This window comes from Sceloporus occidentalis, unplaced genomic scaffold, assembly GCF_023333645.1.
Source record: "Sceloporus occidentalis isolate IW3139 unplaced genomic scaffold, rSceOcc1.0.p SCAF_15, whole genome shotgun sequence".
Lineage (NCBI taxonomy): Eukaryota > Metazoa > Chordata > Lepidosauria > Squamata > Phrynosomatidae > Sceloporus > Sceloporus occidentalis.
Genome location: NW_028316995.1, coordinates 15,097,415 through 15,123,552, shown reverse-complemented (window position 1 = coordinate 15,123,552; position 26,138 = coordinate 15,097,415). Strand labels below are relative to the sequence as shown.

Sequence of the window (26,138 nt, the reverse complement as noted above, 5' to 3'; positions counted from 1 at the left end):
TATGTATATGTGTGTGTGTGTGTGTATATATATGTGTGTGTGTGTATGTGTGTATATATATATATATATATATATATATATATATATATATATAAAATACAGTTTGAAATATTACAGTATTCAAAAAACATTATTCTAAAATAATTTACGTGCTTCTGTGGTCCCAGATAAACTGTGGTATCTTATATTAATACTAGTACATGCTGTTAAATTAAACATGCTATAATTGTTTATGGTAGAGCAAATTTCCACATAGACAGTATATTGTCTTTAAAGGGGGTAGCTTTATTAAGCACAGGGAAGAGTAATACATTCACATAAAATATATAGTATAGAGGGAAATGTATACATTATTTAAATACTGAGGACTGTGGAACACAATCAAAAGGTGGTGGCAGAAAATAATGTAATGGTATAACATGTTTGTAAAGTGTTGACAGAACAAATTGCTACTTTAATTACACAATTGAAAAAAGGTAAAGATACTCATTTAAATGACATCCATACCGAGGTCCATTTTGCACAGACACCAATGCATTTTACTGCGTGCAAAAATTGGTATCTGCTTTGTTTTGCTATTAGAGTTTGAAAATGAGACTTCTGGCCTATTTCCCTCCTCCCCTGCCTGTCTTTACTGAAAACAGGAAGTGTACCTAGGTGTCCTTCCTGCACGTGTGTTGTAGCGCTCCCATTGAATAAAGGGAGTATGCTGACTGAGCATTGTGATTGGCTGATACTGAAATCTATTATTATCTATTATTTAGTTGCTGATTGTTGCGGGTAAGGCTAGTCGAGAAGAAGAGCGTAAACTATTCAGGGCAGAAATTTGATGACATCATACTGGCTCTGCCTTAGATTGCTGCCATTCTCAGTTTTCATAAGGACCTTTAAACTAGATATCTGCAAAACCGTTACGTAGCTTGACAATTATGAAATTAATGGTTTTAGTTATGTTGTAAACTTCTGATGGCAACAACACCCCATTTTATGTCTAGGGAAATAGACACATCATAAAACTGCATTTTTGTTATCGGAATATTTTAAAAGGCAAAATATATTAACATAACATATTTTTATGCTCAACTGAGTAACACACCATGATTGTTTGTTCTTCAAGTTTAAAAGTAATCTTTTAGGCAGATCAATGGAACCATCTTACCCATTCCTCCACCTCCCAAAGGTTGTTGTTAAAGATGCCACAATCCACCATTTCACAGAAAGGCTTCGCTTGCTTTTATATCATGACGTGCAGGAAAGTCTACCAGTTGGTCAAGTGCAAGGCAGATGTGATTATTAATTCCCTGCTCTAAGCAGACGCGATTTCTCTCATGCATCAATGCATGCTGGGAGATTAAGGCATAGATTTCCCAAACAGTGTCATTTTACCTCACATGAAAAATACCATGCTACGTTACACAGCGGGGTTAATTTATCGGTGACCAAACGTTCCACTGTGATGTTTCCTTCTTTGAGATGAAAGTTCACCGATACCCCTCGGTCTAAATAAGGCCAAAATCCGCACACATTTAATGATACCGGCAGTGTGTAGGTCTGTTTTTGTGTGTGAATATTTCATAGATTGAAACTAAAGAAACTGCTTACCAAGAGCTTTACTTTATTTTTTCTATACGTGTGGAAGCATGGAGTTCCCGGAGAATGCTGCGTTGCCAGTCAGTGTGACACTAATAGCTTAATTTAGTAGCTTTGAAGTGATAGGTCATGAATGCAAGCTTAGATTAATAAGCGGGCCAACTATAGCTGCAGGAGGGTAGCTTTCATGGTTTTTTTTTGAAAACTTCAATGCAATCCGTGTGACAAAAAATTGAACAAAACATCAGGATATTTTCTTTAATTTATTTTTGTTTAGGCCTCATTTGGCAAATATACTTTTTTTCTCTAAAGATTTTGAAGACACTAAAGGAATGTAATAGCATCAGATACATAATATTGTATTGGTATTGGTGGCCACATGGGAGTGACCTAAAACGTCTTCTATGTCTTGTCGCCTTGTCCCGCGTTTCATGGTTGTCTATGCATATATCTGCTACAACTTAAAGGAGTGCGTTGTAAGGAACTAGATGTGAGAAATCTGCATTACGGTGACCTTCATCAGCTCTGGTTTTATAGAAAGGCTTTTATTTCCGCTGATTTATTCAATTGAATAGGATCCATTGATGAATTGGCCAAATAACAAATTTCCATGAGTATTCTAATAGTACATTAGCAGTGGTGTATTTTAGTTGGTTGCTGCCCAAGTTGCCTAGCGTTGTGTCTTAGAAAGGATCTGTGGTGTCGGATAAATACACTAGAGAGGTTTTGTCGGCAAGGCATAGACTGTCATATGTTACTGGTCTGCTCACAAGGAGGATCTACAATCTCCCCAACTGGTCCATTGAGTATCTGAGCACCAATATTTGGATGCCTCTTAGGGACCTGCCCTTGGCTTAATGAGTATCTGTACATATATCACCTTCATACTGTAGGGTCTATTAAGCAGAGCAGTCCATGCTTTCTATATGTATATCTCACGTTCAGAATGTCACTAAATAACTAAAATATTTTATAATAAAAATAATGACAATATATGAAAGTTTGATAATGAAGCATTGCATACCTGAATCTCTAAAGAAAATGGTGAAATTTGAACATCCTCTCATAGTTTTGAATGCAGTACCGAAAGGTCCGCATGAAGGAAAAGGAATAACACATGCTTTGTGCCAACGAAACTGCACTGTTGTTTAAATATTTTTAAGTAAAAACAATATTAAAATGTTTGTCTACTTCCCTAAAGTAAAATTTGTTATTACGTGTAATTCCTGTTCGCAGGCCATTTTAGTAACTGTATACCAGATGTCTACAAAGGGGCCAAATACAATTTGGTTTGGCTTTGTCCCATTAGTGTTTCAGGTAACAAATTGTGTTCCCTGCCCATTCAGTTCAGACAAGAATTTGGGGGCATTTTTAATTTGGTGCCCGGTGCCCACATTCACTCTGACTCGCTCTCTCTAAATGTTTCCTTACCTTCTCTGCCGACCACTTCTGCATCTTTTTGTTCTTCATCTTCTCTCTTTTATCTTTGATCTTCGTCTGCATATCTGTAGACATAACCTGGTGCCAAAATGGTGGTATTTTTGGTGATATCCCCTCGACAATTTTGGCGGAAGTTCACCTTATGGCAAAATTGCGGAGCTTTTGATGGCGGCCTCGCACCCAATTCGAGGATTGAGTGAGAGCACATTACTAGAACTTCGTGACAGATTTTGTCCGCAGAGATGCGGGCGAAGACAGAAGATAAAATCTAGAAGATGAAGAACAAGAAGATGCAGAAGGAGTCGCCAGAGAAGATAGAGAGTGAACGAGAATGTGAGTGAAAGGGCCTGCGAATTTCAGAAGAAAGTTCTGGCCTCGTTTTCTGTACGAATTGCAGAATTTGGCTCCATACGATCCGAAAGCGCAAGTCTAATGTGTACAGTGCTTTATTTAAGAATTTGGCAATGATATACTGTATTTATGAAAAGGGATTATGGTTCCAAAGGCAGGAAAGTGGTTTTATCACCATAGCAACCAATGGAATATTAAACAATCTTTTTTTATCTTATTATTATGTTTGCAATTTTTAAATAACGGTTGATTTTCCCCCTCAGTTTTGTGGTGATGCAGTTTTAAGGTATCCGTTATAAGCTGCCTGTATCATTTCTTATGCTGTCATTTACCGTCATTTTATGTCTTTATATTGCAAATCTCGAAGATAACTGTGTGTGAGTAACCTGTCTGTATCTTTATAGGATTAGCTGCTGGTGACACCAATTTCAGGACAAAGACAAATAATAAACCGGGCTCAGATGCTAGTTTATCATCAAGTGAAAAAACTTCTATGTCCAGGTAAGACAGATCTTTTAACACGTTTGAACTGCTAAATATTTGTAATTTTAATTTCCATGAATAAAGTTATACTTTCACTAATCTGTGATCAGAAAATCTAAAACAGTTACTACTTGTTGCCTTTTATTTATTTTTTTTTTTTAAGACCCAGGTATTGTTTTGCAGCTGTTATTTCTCATTTTAAGACTCAATTGACATCTCAGTGAACCTCAAATTAGCGTGTACAGCTGCTCTCTGTAGGGCTACTTGGCGACCAGACAATGGAAATTGTCAGTCTAAGAGCAGACATAATACAGGAAGAGTATTGAAGAAATAAAAGAGCTTGTTTTTTAATGGTGATTGTCGAAGGGATGAAATTCAGCCTAGGCTCAATACCGATTTACATGCCCAATTCAGAAAAGATGTTAACAATGTATTTATTCTTAATGTCGACCCCAATCCTAAATAAAATAGTGTGGTATCAAAATAAACCAAGGAACTGTGTTTACAGATTAAAGGCCACCAAATTAGACACTGTAACTAAATGCAGCATTAGAAACATCGCTCCCAGTAATGTTGAATGTTTGAAATTCAAAATTAACAGAAATCATTATTTAATCATGCTAAATTTGGCTTCATGAATAATTTTTTACCAGGAACTCTTTAATTGTCATACATATAAGAAAAACATATCAAAAATCTGTGTTGTTTTTATGAGATTAAGGGTGTAGAGGAATTGTTAAACGACAGATCTGCCAGGGTTTATTTGCGTAACATATCAGAGCGTATAATGAATGTCTTGCGTACGTTAAACTATTATAAATATATCTGATTGTGAGGAGCCATCTCATATACATACCATAGCCCCCCCCCAAAAAAATAGTCCTCTTTGGTGGAAACTGATTGGTTGTCGCAGCTATACGAGGAGGAGCGATTGGAAGAGAATTAATTAGCAATGCAAGTCTTGCCCCAGTGAACCGAGGGAATTACTCACTCATTTTTAAACCAAATGAAGGTTCCAATTAAAGAATAAAATGTATAAGCTACAAATAACTAGTCTGAATGCGTTTAATGATGCTGAAGATGACAGCTCTGTTTTGCTATATAAAATGCTCAGTTCAATTTGACTATATTTTTTGGCAAAATAATAATGTTTTATAATAATATGTATTACTTATATATGGTAAGGGTGTAATATATCTCAATTATTCTGAAATTGTTTTAGCAAAACAATGTTAAATTAGTAATGAAATTACTTATTAGCAAACTGCAATGCTGCATCTTTCCAATAAGCCTCCTTTTCTTTGTGAATTGACATTTCTTCCATGCAGAATTTAATTTGTTTCCTAAATGTCCTAAAAGTATGTTAGCTCAAGTAGTCATATGAGAGAGCACATGGCAACTAATGGGGAGGAAAAAAAAAGATCACACCCAGAAATGTATTCTCCGTATAAGGTGTAATCTGGAGCGGGTGCACCCAGTTTAACAACGCATTCTACGAGGCCAGCTAGGCCCTTCTTGCCGCAGAAACTTTCTGGGGTTGGCCCTTCATAGCTCTGAGTAGACGGCGCTGGGATGTTCCCGGGTATACATATTATCTAGTTCACTAGTAAAGTAATGTTTAATTAGGTTATGGTGGTTTCTGCGATAAAATGACTGTATTAACTTTTCTTTTCTTTCCCATAATTACAGGGAATTTAAATGCAAATGTTCGGTACAATTGTCGCATAGCATAGTAAAAAAGAGTGATATCGCTGCCAGCACAGTCGCTAAACCCGCTCTGATGACAGTGTTTTCCTTGAATCAGGCTAGTTTAAGATGTTTTCATTAGAATATGGTATAGGAATAAAAGCAGGTGCTTAAAAGCAACGCTTTAGTATTTACTCCATTGACGTTGGTCATGTTGGGACAATGAGATATTTCAGTATTCAGTATACAGACTACCTATTTAATGTCCTTATGTAGTATTTTACATCAGACTTTGACATCATAAGACCTACATGTTGCTCAGTTCGGATCTAGAGTCTCTAGAATCGAAAGCCCTATATACAAACTGTGTCACAATAGTTTTTCCTCCTCATTTTGACAATGAAACATGTATTCTTATTGTAATGATTCCCACTCTTGCAACAGGCAAAGGACCAATGCGCTCAGTAGATTTGATACCAGTGAGGGGACACATGCTCTCTTGTTCAGTACTACTTGTTAGAGTACTTCTTCGGATGACAGCCCTCTCTGTGACAAATAGTATTGCCTTACGTTGTGATGACCACAAATAAGGAACACTACTGTAATTATCACAAATCTTTGCCACTTAATTGATGGACTGTCCAGATGAATGGAGAAAAGCTGCAGCAGTACAATGTACAACTCATAAGCACTCAGCAAGATGCCTGCATCTGTGTGCTGTGGTCACTGCAATCCTTTATTGAATACAGAGATATTTTTATCAGTGTTTCCTAGTAGCAATTATCCCTCAGCACCATTGACTATAGAACTCCCTTTATTGCTGATCCACATAAATCATGCGTGGTCATAAAGAGAGTACACCATTAGCAGGAATCCACTCTCCACATTCAATGGTAAGTATGAGCGGTATCAAAACGAAACCTAGCATCAGACAATGAAAACCATGATACGGAGACATGTAATTGCAGGAAGCATAAAAGACAGTTTTATTGGAGATAATATATTGATCGTGGATTTTTGAGTTGGAAAACATAACTGGTGGCTATTTACCATATATATTGCCATCATTAAATTTCTGGTGTTCTTCTGTTTGCTCAAGATTAAAGAACTCTGTTAAGTGTAATAAATCTAGAATACACATATCGAAGGCTTTCTTTACACGCACAGATGTAAAAAGAAAAAAAAATATTCAGATTTGTTTTATAGAGCTATACAGTAATAATACTAGCAAACTGCTCAGTTGTTGAGTAGTTTCGGAATTTATTTTATTTTTTGTCATTATCTCATTTATAGAGCATATTCTGTAGCGATGCTACAATGGGGGAGGGGGAAAATGAACAATACCAAGACAATATACAAAATTACCAATAATATGAATGCACATTAAAACATAATAGTGCAGAATCAAAAGAAGCTACTGCTTTTGCAAGCCCCCGAGAAAGGCATCAGATCTATTACAACACATTGAGGACGTGGGACCTGGGGTGACTACAGTCTGAGTCTTCTTATGACTTAATCTGACCCTGCTTACAATTTTAGGAATTTGAGGTACACCAGAACACCTGGGAACTCTGGGATCCTACGTTTTCGGCTGAAGCACTGCTTTCCCCAGATCTCCGGTTTAATTTCTTTGGGCAGGGGCCACTCCCTGCCTACATTTTTGCCTATTATCCAGCCAGGTTTCACTGTTCCCCACCCAGTTCCTTCCTACTACAAACTCCTATGGACAACTACCCACAGCCCTATGCGTGGTTAGCCCTGCCTTCCATGAAGCCATTCGTGCAGAGCAAGACATCAGCACATACCCAGCAAATATCATTCAAAAAACCCGCTCTTTCATTACACTGTATGGCCATATATTGCTCCCTCCGCCATTATGTCAAAGAACCCCAATTTTGGCGAGTTGTACCTTATTTTTTATGGCTATATTGCTTACCAGGGAGCTGAATTGGTGATTATAATTGACTTTTAAAGCACTGCATCTAAGCCATAATTATTGGGAAGCCTTTAGTGCTCTTTATATTGTATAGGAAGGATGGGGTCTTGTGTGCTTTTAGTATTCACCAATTCTCTGGTGATTTCATGTATGGTTCTGGCTCAGGAGGTTCCATGCAACCTTGGGCAGAGTAGCCTGGACAGACATTATACATTATTACGCTGATACGGCACCGACCAATGACTGTGCTCTTTCTTTATCCTTATCCATGTGCACATACAGTAGGATCCTGCCTCACTGTTATTTTCTCGGCTCCCTTTCAGCGACAAATTGTTATGATCCGTTATACAATAAAAATATGTATTTCCTTAAACACTGGGAGCTAGTATAGTACAAAGGTCTTATATTTTTGATTTGTACATTCCAGCTCCGTGTTTAACAGCGTAGTGTTTGCCGCCATGCTTTGTAATTCTGCGTATCTTTTGTTACAGAGCTGAATAGCATGGTTTTTTTATTGCCAGCGCAGTTTTTTCCCCAAGAATCGATGTATAATAGGCTGTTTTTATTTTAAGTTCAGTAGCGACACATGGTTGTGCCTACTTGACATCAGTGTACCGTGGATGAGATTATACAACCAAAATAAGGAAGGTAGCCTGGTGGCACGGAAGACATGGAGCTCAGGTGCTAGCTTGTTTGTGATTGGCACCCTGTGAAGTTTCTTCCAGGCTTTTAAATATTCCACTAAACCGCAGTCACTCCTTGTGCTTTATTGCTTTTACAAGTGGTCTCAAAACCCAGTACTTGAAAATAAACATAACAGCGCAGTGCTGCCGCGGTACTTTTTTTTAATTTTATTGATAAAAAAGGTCTTCTGTACTTTGTTTAGTCAGCGAGCTGATGAGTGACATCAAAGAAGACCCGGCAGGACCTAAATTAAAAAAAAAAATGGCTTCCTCTGATGTCCTGGAGACAATAATTATGATGCACCAGTTTAGTCCAAACTACAGCCGAGGGATTTCACTTTAAAGCAGGGGATTGGGCGCAAAAAAAAAAATGCATTTATAGGCCTTTGTCTGGCACCTCATTATGTGTGGGTCTGATTCATTAAGTAATTGGTTTGCAGTTGTTTACATGAGTATTAAGGCCTCCTATTCAGCAGCCTTTGAGAGATACATTGTGCAAATGTTGCATGTTATGAATGCCGAATGAGGGCCAGGGGGCCAGTCCTATTGGCTAAACACTGCGCTCTGTTGAAAAGTGAGAGAAAGGGATTGGGCACTGCTTTGCATAGCAATGACTTTCCCTTAATAAGCTTTACAGATTAATACACACAAACTATAAAAGATGCAAAGAGATACTCTTAGCCCATTTATACATGCTCATTTCACTATTATGGTACTGGAGACCGAAAGAATTGAGTTCTTTCATACTCGGCTTTTTTTTTTCTTCTTCTTCTTCTTCTCTCCAGCACGCAGTATCTTTAGAGCATGAAACTTAATAGAATCCAATGTTTATTGTATTATAAATCAAGGGGAATAGGCAAATCTGTAACAGTTTATTATTAAAGATTCATTCAATGTTAATCTTTTTCTACTATTGTATTTCCCCTAGCAAAATCAGTCTGTGGTTGAATGGGGATAAAAAGGCGAATGTGTGAAGCCGCGAGCCTTAATAGGACGCTGCTCTCTAAGTAAAGACCACTTGTTCCCTTTTTGTCCGAGACTACATGCCAGTTCCCTTCTCTTCTAAACGCATTGCCCTGTTCTGCCTTCCAACATTCAAACCCCCGTTTTGTTTTGTTTCCCATAAAACATTTTTGGCAGGCTATTTAAGTCTAGCACTCATACGCTTGCACTTTGCCGGATATTTTAAAAATAAACCTAGGAGAAAATATTCTCTCATTGGAATAAAATAATATTATTCATGACAGCCTTTTTTTTTTTTTTTTTTTTTTTTTTTTTTAAATGTGGAGGCTCGTAACCATGTAATGTTGAAACTGATGTATTCTTTAATGACCTCTGTGGATTAACGCAGATTCCCCTGGAGGTAGAGACAGCGTGTGTGGCATTTTTTTCTTGCTCTGTAGTAATGGAATGAACCAGAGGAGGTCACTCGAATTCTAAGTATCCAGCTTTTACAATGGTGTTTTGTGGATATCTTATGTTCTTCAGTTAAGTTCCTAATCATGCAATAAACTGTGAAAATAACAGTAAGCTACATGTGCAACTGACACTTTGTTCTATGTTTGCACTTAAAACAAGGAAATCGTGTTTTTTCTTATAAAACTACTTGAGTTTTATATTCTTAATTCCTGGTATATTCTCAGTAAGTAAAAGGCCAATATTTACTATAAATTTGTGAAATGTAGTTAATTGAGTCTCATTCTATGTCCGGCAGCATTTCCTCATCACCTATCAAGGCGTATCAAGGCTTCTGAGCATCTCAGAATTGAATTGGATGATCAGACTCTGTGGGGTGCCACTGCTCAGGTCCCGTTGAGGAGATCTGGTATCTCCTTTATACCAGTTCTGATTACACTATGAAGGTCTGTGTCCAACCAGCACAGCCTCAATAGTAACATACACAACGCCACGCATCCCTCTAAGATGGTGTGGCAGGACATGATAGCACATTCCTGCACTCAGCAACAAGGATGGTGCATGTAAGTGGCAACTGGGAGAAATACACCACAGCTGGGCAGCAGGTGGCAATAACTAGATCAGGGTAGAATATATAGTGTGGAGAAGAAACGCTGATCTGGCAGGCAGCTCTACAATATGAATGACTGGATAGTCTCGTCTGCACCCATTCTCCTGCACTCCTTTCCTCTTCCTTTGCTGTATTGCCCGCCTTCGACAGGGTCTAAATTTTAACCATGTGAATTGCCTACAGATTAAAGCTACATGATTATCCACTTTCCTCCACTCGTTCAGTAGTTCAAATATTAGAACACTTGTTACTAATACCATCTTTAGCTGTCAATGTGTTTCTCTCTGTCTACATGTTTTCCTATTTCTCTCTCTCTCTCTCTTTGTTAGTCTGTCTGCCTGTTCATGGCTGTCATCCTGTCTGTCTATTTACCTGACACTCTGTGATTGTCAATGTATGGGTCTGAGCCTTTCTGCGTGTCACTTTCTATCAGTGTGTCGCTGTGTCTTGTCTGTCACTGTGACTTAACACATGCATGTCAATAATTCCCCAGTGAATGGCATGCTGTCCCCTTTGAGTTACTTTTGCAGTTAAATGACTGCACTTTCATAATGAGTAATGTTCTTGTATATTCATAGATTGTGTCTTGGCATTCTATTTTAATAACAAAAGGAAGACAAACATTTGTCTGTTTGTTTATTTATATACGTAGGCATGATGTGTTTTTTATGTCTTTACTTATGTGCAGGTCCGATGATCTTTTGATCCTTCTCCATACTAGAGCCCTGATCATATCTGTGTTCCTCCTGGTTGCCCCAGTGTCTCCTAAATAGAGGACCTGTTGCGTGGTTTTGGTTGCAAAGGAGATCAATGTTTTCCCCAGCTGATCTATTTAGGACTGTATGTACTGCTTACGCTGAGTGGCGGGATATGATGTCACAGAAATGACAGCATCAATGGACATAGGCCCTAGGTCTGACCTAATATAAATACATGTCTGCATTTAGCCATGAACATCATAGGTCAATACTCAAACAAATAAGCTGGGCATATCAGAATTCATCACGATCAGTACCCTGTTACCTATTTGCAAATTAGATGTAAAAAACATTTACCTTTTACTATGTACTTTGTCAGGTGTCATGCAAACTCACAAGCATATTTTTTGAGAATTTTTTTTATAATAATGAAATGAGAAATATAATACAATTGTAGTACTGTATTATATATCTATTCCATTATGTGTGGTAGGGAATTTTGTTTCCCGGATAAAAAATAGCTAATAGTTAACTACTAACTAAAAATGTACTTACTGCAGAAAAAAAATACATGTTTTGAATAACTGTAAGTATTGTAGGCATTCCTTTTTTGTTGTACTGCCCCTTTAAGTGAATGCATGCAACATGGATTATGTTTTATTATTTATTTTACCTGGTGCTGTGGATGGCATTCAATCGCTTTAGTCCTGCAATATTCAGACACACAAACAGTAATACTTGTTTGTGGCGTTAATACAACTGTTTGCTTAAGTTGCTTAAGGTGTTCTGCTAAACCATAAAGGGGTTAGTGTTCAGCTTGTTTGTAATTCCTGCAACTGTCCACTAGATGGCAGCAATATTTTTTCTAATTCAATTTCTAATGATTTGGTAGTAAATTGTTCTCAGTATTGAGATGTCAAACATCTGTTTCAGCTAACCTCAATACACAAGGGGTCTACTTTACAAAAGAACTCATCCAATTATACAATACTGCTGTTGGTTGATCAGAAGTTCAAATATGCTAGTCTATCGTGTGAATAGGTTTGCGATTGATGTCTATTTGTTAACTGGGAAAATATGTTACAATTAACAATTCTGTAGCTTAGTTGGAAAGGGAAATACAAGTCTATTAAATAAGTCTACTAAACCTATATTTGTTAATCCAGAGGAAGGTAAAATAATTCTAGATCGTTGGAATGCTGGCTGCATGAATATTCACATGAATGATGCACGATTAAGGTAGCTGTTCTGCATACTCTGTGGAAATTAACATTTGTGTGACTAAATATGACTACAGACCTCATTCTTAGCACTGTACAACGCCAAACGTTTCCCAGAAATAATTCTTTAATAGTGTGAAATTTTACCGTTTGTCATTTTTGCCAGGAATACCTAATTGTCTTGTGACACAAAAGTATGCACTGATGCTTAGATGTTTTGGTGTGTTTGGGATTAAATAGTCAGAGGAAACAATAAAATAAAGGATCTGTTAGCATAGAGCCTTTATAAATGTTAGCATACCCTAAAAAGTATATAGATACATTTTCTGGGCTGGTGTTATTTTTCCCCCCAGCATTACAATCTATGTATTGTTAAAAAGCAAAAAAACAACCGTATGTACCATTGCAAAATACCACCATTGCATTTCAAACAAAAAATATAAAAAGAAAAATGCAAATAATAACATTGTACACATATATACAATATGTTTGATCTCTTAAACATTGGCTTGATTAGCAGGCAATGTATGTTTTTTGTTGCTAACTAGTAGAGATTTTTTGTTATATGATTGCCCCTTTTCTAGCGCTGTAATAATGTGCATGCTGCACACAAAAGATCAAAATGATTTCATCTTATTTGCCAAATTGAAGAGCAATAGACGCACTAGACACAATAGCCGACGTTCGCAGGCAATCTGTATTACAGCAACATATGCATGGAGGTAGATCAAAGGCTGGAGAGGGGCTACATGTCCCCATGTGGACTTAGAGAATGCATAGGAACTCCATAGGAACAACAGAAGTCACCCTTCATCTTAAAGGAAGCTGGCTTTCAAAGCAGGAATGTCTTGTGATTATACTATGTTAATCCCAGCCTTTAATTGTGCGTTTTAACTATTTCTATACTTTATAAACTTCCGTTTATATAGATTTGGAGCAGTGTTATTATGCTGCTATTTTTTTACATTGTGGTATTATGCTACCTTTTTCCTGCAATGTTCAATTTTTTTTGTTTTTGTTATTCACACAGAAAGTAGATCCACAAGTCATTTAACCTGTGTCCTTAGTAAAAGATGATTCTGTTTTGTTTTTTTTTTAATTCTTCCATTCGCAATAAGTTTTAGAACTTTATTAGTGTTAATAAATATTGGTGTGTACCTAAGGCAATAGTAGCTTCCCCTTTTTAATCAACTGTAAGAAACAGTTCTATGTTTTTTGGCAGGTTATGCATAAGTATTGAATAACAAATAAGGATGATCAATACTTGCCTAAACTTTTGCACAATACTGTGACAACACTGAAGAAATGACACTCTGCTACAATGTAAAGTAGTGAGTGTACAGCCTGTATAACAGCGTAACTTTGCTTTTCCATTAAAAATAACTCAACACACAGCCATTAATGTCTAGACCCTGGCAAAAAAGTTAGCACACCTCTAAATGAAAATGTCTAAATTGGGCCCAATTAGCCATTTCCCCTCCCCAGTGTCATGTGACTCGTATGTGTTACAAGGTCGCAGGTGTTAAATTTGGTGTTTTCGGTCTCACACTCTCTCATACTGGTCACTGGAAGTTCAACATGGCACATCATGGCAAAGAACTTTCTGAGTATCTGAAAAAAGGAATTGTTGCTCTACATAAAGATGGCCTAGGCCAGTGATGGCGAACGCGTGGCATGCGTGCCGCTGTTGGCACGCCGAGCCGTCTCTGTGGGCACGTCGTGACTACAGTCATACACTGTAGTCACGGCGTCGGCTCCCGCCGACTACATCTCCCACAGTTCTCTGGGGAGAACCCTCCCCAGAGAACACTGAAGCCACGCCCAGGGGCAGGGGGGCAATTGCTCCCCAGGCCGCCCGAAATCTAATCTAAACGGCCGCTGGGTGCTGATGCCGCCGGCCGGTGCTACTTTAATACTTTTTTTAAAAATTTTATATGGCGAGCCGGATCAGCTATTAAATGAAAAAAAAATAGTATTAAAGCAGCGCCGGCCGGCGGCATCAGCACCCAGCGGCCGTATGCGATGGCCGCCAAGTGATGGGAGCAGCGTGAGGGGTGAAAGCCCCGCCCCCTCGCACTCACCTTTCACCCCTCACGCTGCTCCCATCACTATGCGGCCATCAGATTGTTGGAAATCGAATCTAAACGGCCGCTGGGTGCTGATGCTGCCGGCCGGCGCTACTTTAATACTTTATTTATTTATTTTGAATATGGCAAGCCGATCCGGCATATTAAATAAATAAAAAAAAAAAGATTAGAGTAGCTCCGGCCGGTGGCATCAGCACCCAGCGGCCGTTTAGATAAGTTTTCCAGCAGTCTGATGGCCGCATAGTGATGGGAGCAGCGTGAGGGGTGAAAGGTGAGTGCTAGGGGGCGGAGCCACTTCACTTGACTTGCCCCCCAGGCCTTAGGCTGCCAGCCCTCCCCTGGCCACGCCCCCTCGTTATTCAGGTTTAATTGCAGTGTTGGCACTTTGAAAAAAATAAGTCGTTTTGGTTTGCAGTTTGGGCACTTGGGCTCAAAAAGGTTTGCCATCACTGGCCTAGGCTATAAGAAGATTGCCAAGACCCTGAAACTGAGATGCAGCACGTTGGGCAAGACCATACAGCGGTTTCAGGGGACAGGCTCCACTCAGAACTGGCCTCGCCATGGTCGACCAAAGAAGTTGAGTGCACGTGCTCAGCGACATATCCAGAGGTTGTCTTTGGGAAATAGACATATGAGTGCTGCCAGCATTGCTGCAGAGGGGTCAGCCTGTCAGTGCTCAGACCATATGCCGCACACTACATCAAATTGGTCTGCGTGGCTGTCGTCCCAGAAGGAAGCCTCTTCTAAAGATGATGCACAAGAAAGCCCGCAAGCAGTTTGCTGAAGACAAGCAGACTAAGGACATGGATTACTGGAACCATGTGCTGTGGTCCGATGAGACCAAGATAAACTTATGCATGGTCTGGGCCTGCATGAGTGCTGCTGGGACTGGGGAGCTACAGTTCATTGAGGGAACCATGAATGCCAACATGTACTGTGACAGAGCATAATCCCCTCCCTTCGGAGACTGGGCCGCAGGGCAGTATTCCAACATGATAATGACCCCAAACACACCTCCAAGATGACCACCGCCTTGTTAAAGAAGCCGAGGGTAAAGGTGATGGACTGGCCAAGCATGTCTCCAGACCTAAACCCTATTGAGCATTTGTGGGGCATCCTCAAACAGGAGGGGGGGGGCGCAAGGTCTCTACCATCCACCGGCTCTGTGATGTCGTCATGGAGGAGTGGAAGAGGACTACAGTGGCAACCTGTGAAGCTCTGGTGAACTCCATGCCCAAGAGGGTTAAGGCAGTGCTGGAAAATAATGGTGGCCACACAAAATATTGACACTTTGGGCCCAATTTTGACATTTCCACTTAGGAGTGTACTCACTTTTGTTGCCAAGGTTTAGACAATGGCTGTGTTGAGTTATATTTGAGGAGACAGCAGATTTACACTGTTATACAGGCTGTACACTCACTACTTTACATTGTAGCAGAGTGTCATTTCTTCAGTGTTGTCACATGAAAAGATATAATAAAATATTTACGGGGGTGTACTTACTTTTGTGACATACTGTGTATCTATATATATATATAATATAGTGCACCCACTTCTTTCTACTACATAAACCCAGTTAATTTATATGGATTGTCCACCTACTACTCTAACTGTAAGCTCCACAGGGCAGAAACCTTTTCTTAATAATGTATGCATACGTATTGTACCCCAATGAACATGACTGTAGAAAAATGTACTTATTATATGACTGCACTTATTGTACCTCCCCTTTTATTATACTGTAGCGATAGGTGCATTTGTTAATGTGTAATAAATAAACATACGTGTGTATATATTAGACTTGTGCATTTGGATTCGTATGAATTGCAATTTTAATGAAATTTGCCAATTTCTGCAATTTGTATGAATCCCTGAAAATGAGACGGGACCACCAACAAACATAGCAAAGAGCTCCCAAAAAAGAAAATTGTCCAAATCATTTTTGGTCCATTTGCACAAGTCTAATACGTATACATATGTATACATATAACAGACAGACTTGATAGGCTCGAATACATATGTATACATATAACAGGGAGACTAGATAGGCTGAAAGTTTCTTAGCTGCTGTCAAAATTCTAAGTTTTCATATACATACAATAAACAGGTTGTACACATCTTAACACAAAAATGAGACCTGGGCAATCAATGTAACATGTGTATCTGTTTGTTTGTTTTTTGGGGGGGGGGGTTTGTATTCTTGTTAGATTGTGTCTGTTTTATTTTTTTGCTTTTTACCCACATTTTATATTTGGAGATGTTATTGTTCAGTAGTTACATAGAAATATATAATTGTATCTGTATCCTACGTATGATATATAAACATTAATTTTCTTTCTAAAACTGCTTCCATTTTACCAGCAAAGAAAAAACAAACAAGATACCAGCTAACATAAATTCTCTTCCAATGTCCATCAACAAGAAGTCTAAAGGTAAATTGTTTGGACTATGTAATCATATATTGATTTATGAGACCTGCATTTTAAGCTGGGTTAAGGTCACTGCTGGGTAAATTCTATTTATTAATAGATGCTATAATAACATCCTAAAGAAAGCTCAAGGCTACATTTTTGTTCTGCCATAAATGGATGTGTTCTCATTTCACAAAACATAGACTGGGAGGGCTGGTAAAAGCAAGTAGTTCCCTTCCCATACATTTATACACACGCTTACACACTCATGCTAAGACACACACTTTGTGTCTTTAAAACACCAACATATACATTTTTTAAGATATACCTTGAATTCAGCCATTTTTTTCACTGACTCTATATGGGAAAGCTTAGAAAAAACTGTCAAGAATCCCATGACTTAAAGCAGCAACCCCAAGCTTGAGAGGTTGCACACCTGCCCATATCGCCACTTTGTGGTTGTTGCAACCTTTGTCTCCCGAGTACCCCTGTCATTCTGGGATGCTTACCACTTGCCTGAAGCCATTTGTGTAATTAGCGGTCTTTAAATGCCTCATTGTGCCTAGCCTCCAGTGCTGGAGCATTGTATCCTGGCCTTTATTGCGTTCTTCCTACGTCACATAGAACCATAAAATCTGGTAGTCGATCAGACCCATTCAGCCCATCTAGCTTGTAGGACTCAAACCTTAATTAGTTCCTACGTACATCAACTCTATGCTGACGGTTGGAAGTGTCTCAAGATTTAAAAACTATTTATGTTTACTTTTACTAAAAATCTGTTTTTAAGGTGTGCATTAACCAACATATTATACTGTAAGAGACACGTGAATACCTATTGAGTCTGCTTTCCTATCAGAGTAACTGGTTCCCAGGAGTATCTGCTTTTGTGGATATGGAAATTGTCCACTTTCTAGATTACCAGTAAACCAACCCAATTAAAACCCCATGTTTTTTCGTTTTCCCCATTTTGGAATCTTTTTTTTTTATTCCATGCCTTCCCCCCTTCCCACAATTGATCACACTGACCACACATAATATGGAAAGAATGTTTAATTCCTTGTGGTATATGGATATTGAAGAGAAACCGTGATGAACAATTTGCCGTTTTGATACAAATCTGCGCTATTATGAGCAGATAGACATTAGCAGCTTAGCGGAAATAGCTACAATTTCATTCTTTTCATAAATACATTGGAACGTATAAAATGAACATTTCTGCCACTGTCAATCAAATTATATATAACCCCAGCCATTATTTCTTACCCCATCCTCTCTCATCCTTACCTCTTCATCTTTTTGAAGCAATGAGCCTTTGTCAGGACCCATTGCTCATTCAGGAAAGTGCCTCCACAAGAGCGGCGGTGACCGTTTCCAGAAGGCACTTGGATGCTCACCAGCCATGGCCATGCCCTCCCAAAAACATGCTGCCATATTCTGACACCAGTGGCTTATGACACGGTCAATTATTGCAACTGTATCAGAAAGGATACTGATGACTAAGGGTTCCATCTTCATAGTTACACCATCCTTGCCACCCAGTAATTTTACACTACCTGTTGAAAAAATAAATAAACCCAACATATTAGAAGAGAAAATACTTCCTTATTATACTAACCCGCTGTGATGCCTGCCTATGTCTGAAAATTGGTCTTTCAACCTGTTATATATCCGTTCACACATTTACGTTGTAGAAATGATTTGAAATTGTTTCCTAAACACAACTGCTGCCAAACGCCTGTCATCAGTCTCCAAGGGTAGTAGATTTCACATCACACTGACCTTATTGTAAGGAACGCATTTTGCTTGTTACTGGTTCACTTGCGGTCTCGGTAATCTCAGTGGGGTAATTGTACAGCCTTTTGAGTGACATGATCCCTCCTGTGTCCCTGGCTATTTTCCAATCCTTACCAGTGAGACCTTGCAACAACTCTGTCATATTACTTTTACAGGTAATTCGTTGCTCGCTTGGATTGCTACTGAAAACTTTCTTATAGAGTGTTGCTGTTTGCACACATTTAACTAGATTCAACGCCAGAGACAAAACTTTCACATGTCATTGAAAAGCAATCGTAGGTTTCAATTAAAAGAATACGTAATAGTACATAAACATTGTTGCATAATTAGTTTAAAAATAAAACACCAGGTTCATCATGTTCCACCCTTCCAAGTATCCATATCTGTTAATCCAGAAGCCAAAAAACCCTGAATGAGACTTTTATACAATATTGCTCCAGAGGCAATCACAGGATGAACATTATATATGCGTAAGTTAAATTGTAATAACCCTAAATTAATGTGTTCACCTTTTTAAAGTACGGTATTATTTGAATCCACCAAAACGAATTCACATTACAGTGGATGACACTTCTTAACTACATTGACTGTAAAAAAAAATTAAATAAATAAATAAAAAAAATATATCTGAAGCCACCGCCCTTAGTTTTTGTATTAAAACAAATAGTTTCATGATGATGGGTCAACCTAGGCAAGTAGAAATGTAACTTTTAGAAAAAAACTGGACTTATAATAATAATAATATATTTTTTATACCAAAATTACATTGTTTTGCATAAATCTCCTGTTTTGCAAAATGTTGTTGGTGTGACATTCATTTTTATGAGCTAGTTTTTCACATTTTATATTGGACCCAAAAGTTCAAGAGCATTGTTAGTTATGCTTGTGCATGCTATCAGGGGCGTACCTAGAGTATTTGGCACCTGGGGCGGATCCTGTATGTGGCACCCCCCCCCCCCACACACACACTTTAAAACTGCATAGCTGCTATCGTTATATACTGGCACAGACATTGCAGGTAGTACAGCATAACACCTATCATTATATACTGAGGCAGACATTGACGAGGGTACAGCATAACACCTATCACTAAATACTGAGGCAGACAATGACAGTGGTACAGCATATCACCTATCACTATATACTGAGGCAGACATTGACAGTGGTACAGCGTAATCCTTATCACTATACACTTCAGTGTCTGGCTTAGTAGGGATGCACCAAAATGAAAATTCTGGACCGAAACCAAAAATTCAGCATTTACTTGGCCAAAACCGAAAATGACCCCCCCACACCATAAAAAAAAATCTCACACTTTTATTAAAAGTAAGTAACACATCAAAATTGGACAAAAAAATAAAATAGCAATATATATATATATATATATATATATATAATTGTTAACAGCTATCATGCCCATGCATACCCAGGTTCTAGCATATACTGGTTGCCTGGGCATGATAGGAGTGTGACTGCTGTTAGCAATCATATATATATATATTAATATTGTTATTATTATTGTTCACATGTGAACTCAGCACTGGAGGCATAGAATCAGACATACAAATCCCGTATTTGCAGATATACAATAATAATGTACGAAAACAGCATTGCAGGTATAGATCAACTAGAAATCACATAAAAACTCAGCAATAAAAGGTATAGATAAAACCCCCTAAATTACAGGAATATATCACAGATTGCACACCCCAAAGCGGGCGTCCACATTTCCCACATAGAACCTGACCAGCACCCAAATTACACACACACACATAGGACGTGCCATCTTTGCCCCCAAACAGCCCAGCATGAGTCTGCATTGTTCCCAAACAGCCGAGTGTATGCCATCTTTGTCCCATAAACACGCTACTTGTGCCATATTTGTCCCATAAACACCCTGCCTGTGCCATTTTTGTCCCATAAACACCCTGCTTATACCATCTTTGCCTTTTTGACAAATCAACTATACACCTATGATTAACACAAACACTTTTAGTCACTCACTAATTCACTTTCATTCACACAATTCATTCACACAATCATTTATTCTTTCACACAAATTATTTACACATTTTCATTGATGCATTCTCACAAATTCATTAATTCTCTCACTCATTCACACAATTCATCCACTCATTAATCCATTCATTTTCTCTCTCTCTCATTCTGACTCTTTATTTCAATATTCTTGCTACCCTCCTTTCTCCCTATCTACCCCCTCCTATCTACCCTTTCCCCCCTTTGAAGTTCACTTACCTTTCAGGAGTTCAGGAGTGGGGGTGCAAGGCCTCTGTCTCCCAGCTCTGCCACTGTATGGAACAGTATAGAGTGATGGGAGTTATGATGTACTTTAGAGCATAATTATATAATGAAAAAGACATTGTAAATGGTACAGCATAACACCCATCACTCTCACACATTTACCAATCCACACTTACCAATCCACACTTACCAATCCACAGATTCCACACATACCAATCCACACATACCAATCCACAGATTCCACACTTGCCAATCCACACATACCAATCCACAGATTCCACACTTGCCAATCCACACTTACCAATCCACAGATTCCACACATACCAATCCACACATACCGTGTTTCCCCGAAAGTAAGACAGTGTCTTACTTTCTTTTTATCCCTAAAAGCCCCACTATGTCTTACTTTCGGGGTATGTCTTATATTGGGAAAAAATTGTCGAATTTTTTGTTTTAACCATAAAATTAACATGGATGGACCACGGAAAACATTATTGCTGCTCCAGCAGAGGAGAACTGTAAGCCCACACAGCCCGGTATGTTGGGACTTGTAGTCCTCCTCAGCTGCATCTTGCGGTTACAATAAGAGCTGCAGAGAATCTCTTCACACCCCCCTCCCCCTCCTTGGTCTCTCTCTGTATGACCAGCACTGACCTTTTTCCGGGAGGACACAGAGCCAGTGACACCTGTCGGCAGACTGATCAAAACGGCGCTGTCTCTTCAGTCGGAGGGGGAGGGCACTGGAGGCAAATCCCCCCGTGTTTCCCCGAAAGTAAGACATATGTCTTACTTTCGGGGTACGGCTTATATTAGCTGACCTCTCTGAAACTCCCGATATGTCTTACAATCGGGGGTGTCTTACTATCGGGGAAACACGGTACCAATCCACAGATTCCACACATACCAATCCACTCTCACTGAATGATTTCCTACCTTTCCTCTTTTCTTCTTACAGCAGTCAGCTACTTTTCTTCCTCTTCGCTCTGCTTCTTCTGTCTTCTTCCGGGTTCAGAGGGCACAGACATCGGTGGGCGCAGCTTCAGTGTTGAGCGCCGGGATCTGAAAACAAACCCCGGCGCACAGCAGCAGTTGCCGCGCGGATCGCAAGGGAGCAGTATCAGAGGTCTTTAACAGACCTCCGGCTCCCTTGAGTGATTTTAAGCCGGTTCAAGGGAGCCGGCATAAAATCACTCAAGGGAGCCGGAGGTCTGTTAAAGACCTCCGATACCGCTCCCTTGCGAACCTGCTCCTCCAGCGGCGGACATTACTGTCCGTCTCTGGAGGGGTGCTGGGTGCTGGCAAGTTGGCACCCCCCTGATGAGCGGCACCCGGTGCGGACCGCCCCCCCCCCCCCCGCTAGGTACGCTACTGCATGCTATTTTAATGTTGGTTATAGTTACATAATATGATCCAAAGTGATTTTATTTTATTTTTTTAGCATTCTGGGGTGAATCTGAAGACAGCAGCTCAGAAATAGAAGCTATCCTGAGACCCAAAAATCAGACTGGAGAGAGTGATGATTTTGATGATTTCTTTGACTAGAACATTTGATATAAAGATGTGAACCTGGAAACAAGAACATAATTTACACTTGCAGAAAGTCTAAAGACTTGTTTAGCAATATATTGTGGTACATTTTTAGGTTTGTTTTTCCTTTTGTCTTGGGATTAAAATTATCTTAACAAGAATAAATGGAGTGGTATTTCCACTTGAATGTTCGTGACTTTCATTTCCAGATTGTGTATTACAAGATACCTTCTCAGTGCATCTAGTGAGTGAGACATAGTTACATATAGTGAAATGCATCCATCAAGTTCAGCCTTTCCCATATCTGTTTATTTCTTGCTGTTGATCCAAAAGAAGGCAAAAAAAACCCACCTGCGGCTCCTTCAAATTTTGCACAAACTAGGGAAAAAATTCCTTCTTGACCCCAGAATGGCAGTCAGATCTCTCCTTGGATCAAGAAGCTGTTTCTCCATAATTAAAAAATTATATCCCTGAATATTATGCTTTTGCAAGTATTCATCAAGTTGTTGTTTAAATGTCTGTACAGACTCCGATAAAACTACCTCTGCAGCAGAGAATTCCACATCCTTATTGTCCTTACTGTAAAAAAAACCTTTCCTCTGCCTTAGACTAAATCTCCTTTCTTCCAGTCTTAATGCGGACCACGTGTCCTATGCATAGTCCTGTTTATGAACAGATTTCCACACAATGGTTTGTATTGGACCCGAATATATTTGTGAGGCACCGTTTTTCGAAACTAAACAGATTTCAATTAATTAACCTTTCTTCATAACTAAAGTGTTCCATTTCTTTTAGTAATCTTGTAGCCCACCTCTGCACCCTTTCTAGTGCTATAATATTCTTCTTTAGAATAGGTGCCCAAAATTGCACAGCATTACCATTGATTTATACAGAGGCAAAATTACTGGCCTTAGCAACTGCTGACTGACATTGCACATTGCTTCCTAGTTTGTTGTCTATAACAATTCCCAAATCCTACTCATTTGTTGTTAATCCTGTTTTACTACCATTTAGGGTGTACGTTGCTTCTGCATTCCCTACCCCGAAGTGCATAACTTTGCATTTATCTACATTAAATTTCATCTGCCATTTGTGTGCCCAGTCCCTCAATCTAAATCCCTCTGCAGCACAGTAATATCCTGCTCACATTGTATTACTTTACAGAGTTTAGTGTCATCTGCAAACACGGAAACATGACTTTCAACGCCTATTGCAAGGTCATTTATAAATATGTTAAATAAAATTGGTCCCAGAACAGAACCCTGAGGGACACCACTTACCACTTTTGTCCATCTTGAAGATTTACCATTTCTAACAACTCTCTGTACTCTATCTCTAAACCAATGTTCAACCCAAGAACAAGAATTTGCATCTAGACCAATTTCTTTCAGTTTGAATACTAACCTTTTGTGTGGGACCGTTTTAAACGTCTTGGCAAAATCCAAGTAGATTACATCCACTGCAACCCCCTGATCTACACTTCTACTTCTTCGTGGAATGCAATTAAATTAGGTTGACATGACCTATGTTTCAGAAAATCATGCTGCTTTCCGCTAATAACACTATCTACTCTCTTAATTATAGAGTCCCCTACCACCACAACCTTTCTAGCCTTTCTTACACTCTCAACCCCACTCGTACTAGAGGGGCTGTTCCCTCGGCTGTAAGAAGGGCAAATCTGTTAGGCTGCACAAGGTCAGGGCTCGCTAAACCTTTCCTCTTCCCTCCCTCTCTGCTACCAAGTGTAACTGTCACCCAGCTATGTGCCTGTTCCCCACTCATCCCACTCCACTACCTGCCCCTATTACGCTCTGCTCAGTGAGCAGTAGACTACTTTCAAGATTGTCAATCTGTCCTGAAGCAGTAAACCAGCCTCAGACCATCACACTACCACAGCAGTGTTTGAATGCTGGTACAATGTTCATATTGTGGAATGCCGTGTTAGCTTTACACAAGATGTAACGGAAACCATGTCTTCCAAAAAGTTCCACTTTTGACTCATCGTTATCCCAAAAATCTTGGGGGTGATCAAGATGTTTTTTGGGAAATGTGAGACATTTCTTTTTGGTCAGCAGTAGTTTTCACCTTGCAGTTCTCCCATGGATCTGATTTTTGCACAGTGTCTTTCTTATTGACACTGACTGTAATTTAAGGCAAGTGAGGCCTGCAGTTCTTTATATGCTAGTCTGGGTTCTTTTGTGACCTCCTAAATGAGTGTCAATTTTGATAGGTTCATCTCTGTTCCAAGTTTTCTCAATTTGTAGATAATGTATCTCACTGTGGTTCTCTGGAGTCTGAAAGCCTTGAAAATGAGAGATGTCAATGACTTTGTTTCTCCTCTGTTCTTGAATTACTTTAGATGGTGGCATCATGTGCTGCCTTTTGAGACCTTTTAGCCTACTTCACTTTACAAGACAGGTTCTTTTTAATTGATGTTTACATTCAGCAGAGCTAGCAGTAATCATGTCTGCGTGTGTCAAGTGAAATTAAACCAAATTATCAATTACTTGGTCAATCAAATAATTGGTTGATTTTGAAATAAAGCGGGAATTCTTTTACCTTGTTTATCCGTTTAAGTATCTATATGTCTCTATTGCATCTCTCCTCTCTCGTCTTTCCTCCAAGCTATACATATTAAGTCTTAGTATTAGTTATACACCCTGTTTAATAGCTCAGGGTTTTACCAATGATTTATGTAGATTAGGGTATAAAGAGAGCTAAACAAAGCCACCTTTTTAATTATGGGCCAGGTGTGTATGGTTCAACGCTGTTTGTTTTTGTTTTTTGCTTTGAAACTTTATGAATGAAAATTACCATGATGGTATAATACATTCACACCCATAGAACAGGGGAAGTATAGTGGCGTGACATAGTCCAGTCACAAACAGTCAGTGGAGGTTACATTTTATTAAAGATTCCTTGTTGAAAGATTTTTGTAATGGTTTGTTGTATCTCTCAGGCTACAGCATGCAAGAACAAAAATGTGAAAAATTGATTTGAAAACCAAGATGTTCAGTCGGGGGCTTAAAGATGGCTGGACACCTCCAAAGATGAAGATCGTTGAACTCTCCATAGCATAATTACATGATAGAACTCTATACTATGTATCTTGAAGAAGAATCCGAAGAGATACTATGATCATCATCACATCCGTTCTGTACATTTAAACATTAGGCTGGTCTATCATTAGTATTATAAACTGTAAGTTTTGGGTTGCACCAGTAGGGTTGCCAAGATCTACAATAAGGTATTACCATACACCATCAACGAGAGTTTATCAGCCCAATCATTGCCATGAGGCGCTTCACCATCGCTCTTCACCTGCTTCTTCCTGAAGTTTACTACTGTGGTTAGGCGAGTGACAGATTTTTACAAGGCTGCTGTAGATCTCCATCCGGTTATGATGCCTATGCAAGGGATATTCAGACCTGGGAACTCTCCAGGTTTCGGACAGAGACTCCGGGAGAATTGCTGCTTATCCGGGTCACCACCACAAAACTCCCATTTCCCAGTTAAGCAACTGTGTGGCCCTGAACATCAGTGGGCCATCAGGGGGATATCCGACTAAGTGGTTAATGTATAAAACTGGTAAAACTGGACCATCCGATTGATTATATATGGCCGCTCTTTGCACTGTTTTTCTTATACATGACCCCTGTATGGTACTGTGTATTAGATAACTTCTGATCAGCTTTAATCATAAAGACATACGGCAACATACTTCTACAGTGATATAATCTCTTAAAATATTTGGATAAGTAACATTTTGTTTATTTGCGACATAATTTTCTCTTCCAAAGGTACAAGGACACTTGACGGGCATTTGCCATGAGTAAAGATGGCCGCCTGTGGATTACCCGCATTCTTCCGTGTATGGTAAAGTCCGTGATGCTTTGCTGCTTCCTTTTCCTTACTGCGTAGCGTGTAAACGCCGCGGCCTTTTC

General features: G+C 39.1%; 1 protein-coding gene across 1 annotated transcript in view; it reads left to right on the top strand.

The window, feature by feature from the left end:
• Positions 1-22,209, top strand: part of LOC149303292 (centrosomal protein kizuna-like) — a 55,973-nt gene extending 33,764 nt beyond the window's left edge. Inside the window, exons 13-16 of the mRNA XM_089481422.1 lie at positions 2,827-2,907; positions 3,786-3,882; positions 16,562-16,632; positions 22,106-22,209. Of these exons, the coding sequence (XP_089337548.1) occupies positions 2,827-2,907; positions 3,786-3,882; positions 16,562-16,632; positions 22,106-22,209 (353 nt within the window). The remainder of the gene's footprint in view (positions 1-2,826; positions 2,908-3,785; positions 3,883-16,561; positions 16,633-22,105) is intronic.
• The last annotated feature ends 3,929 nt before the right edge of the window (positions 22,210-26,138 follow it).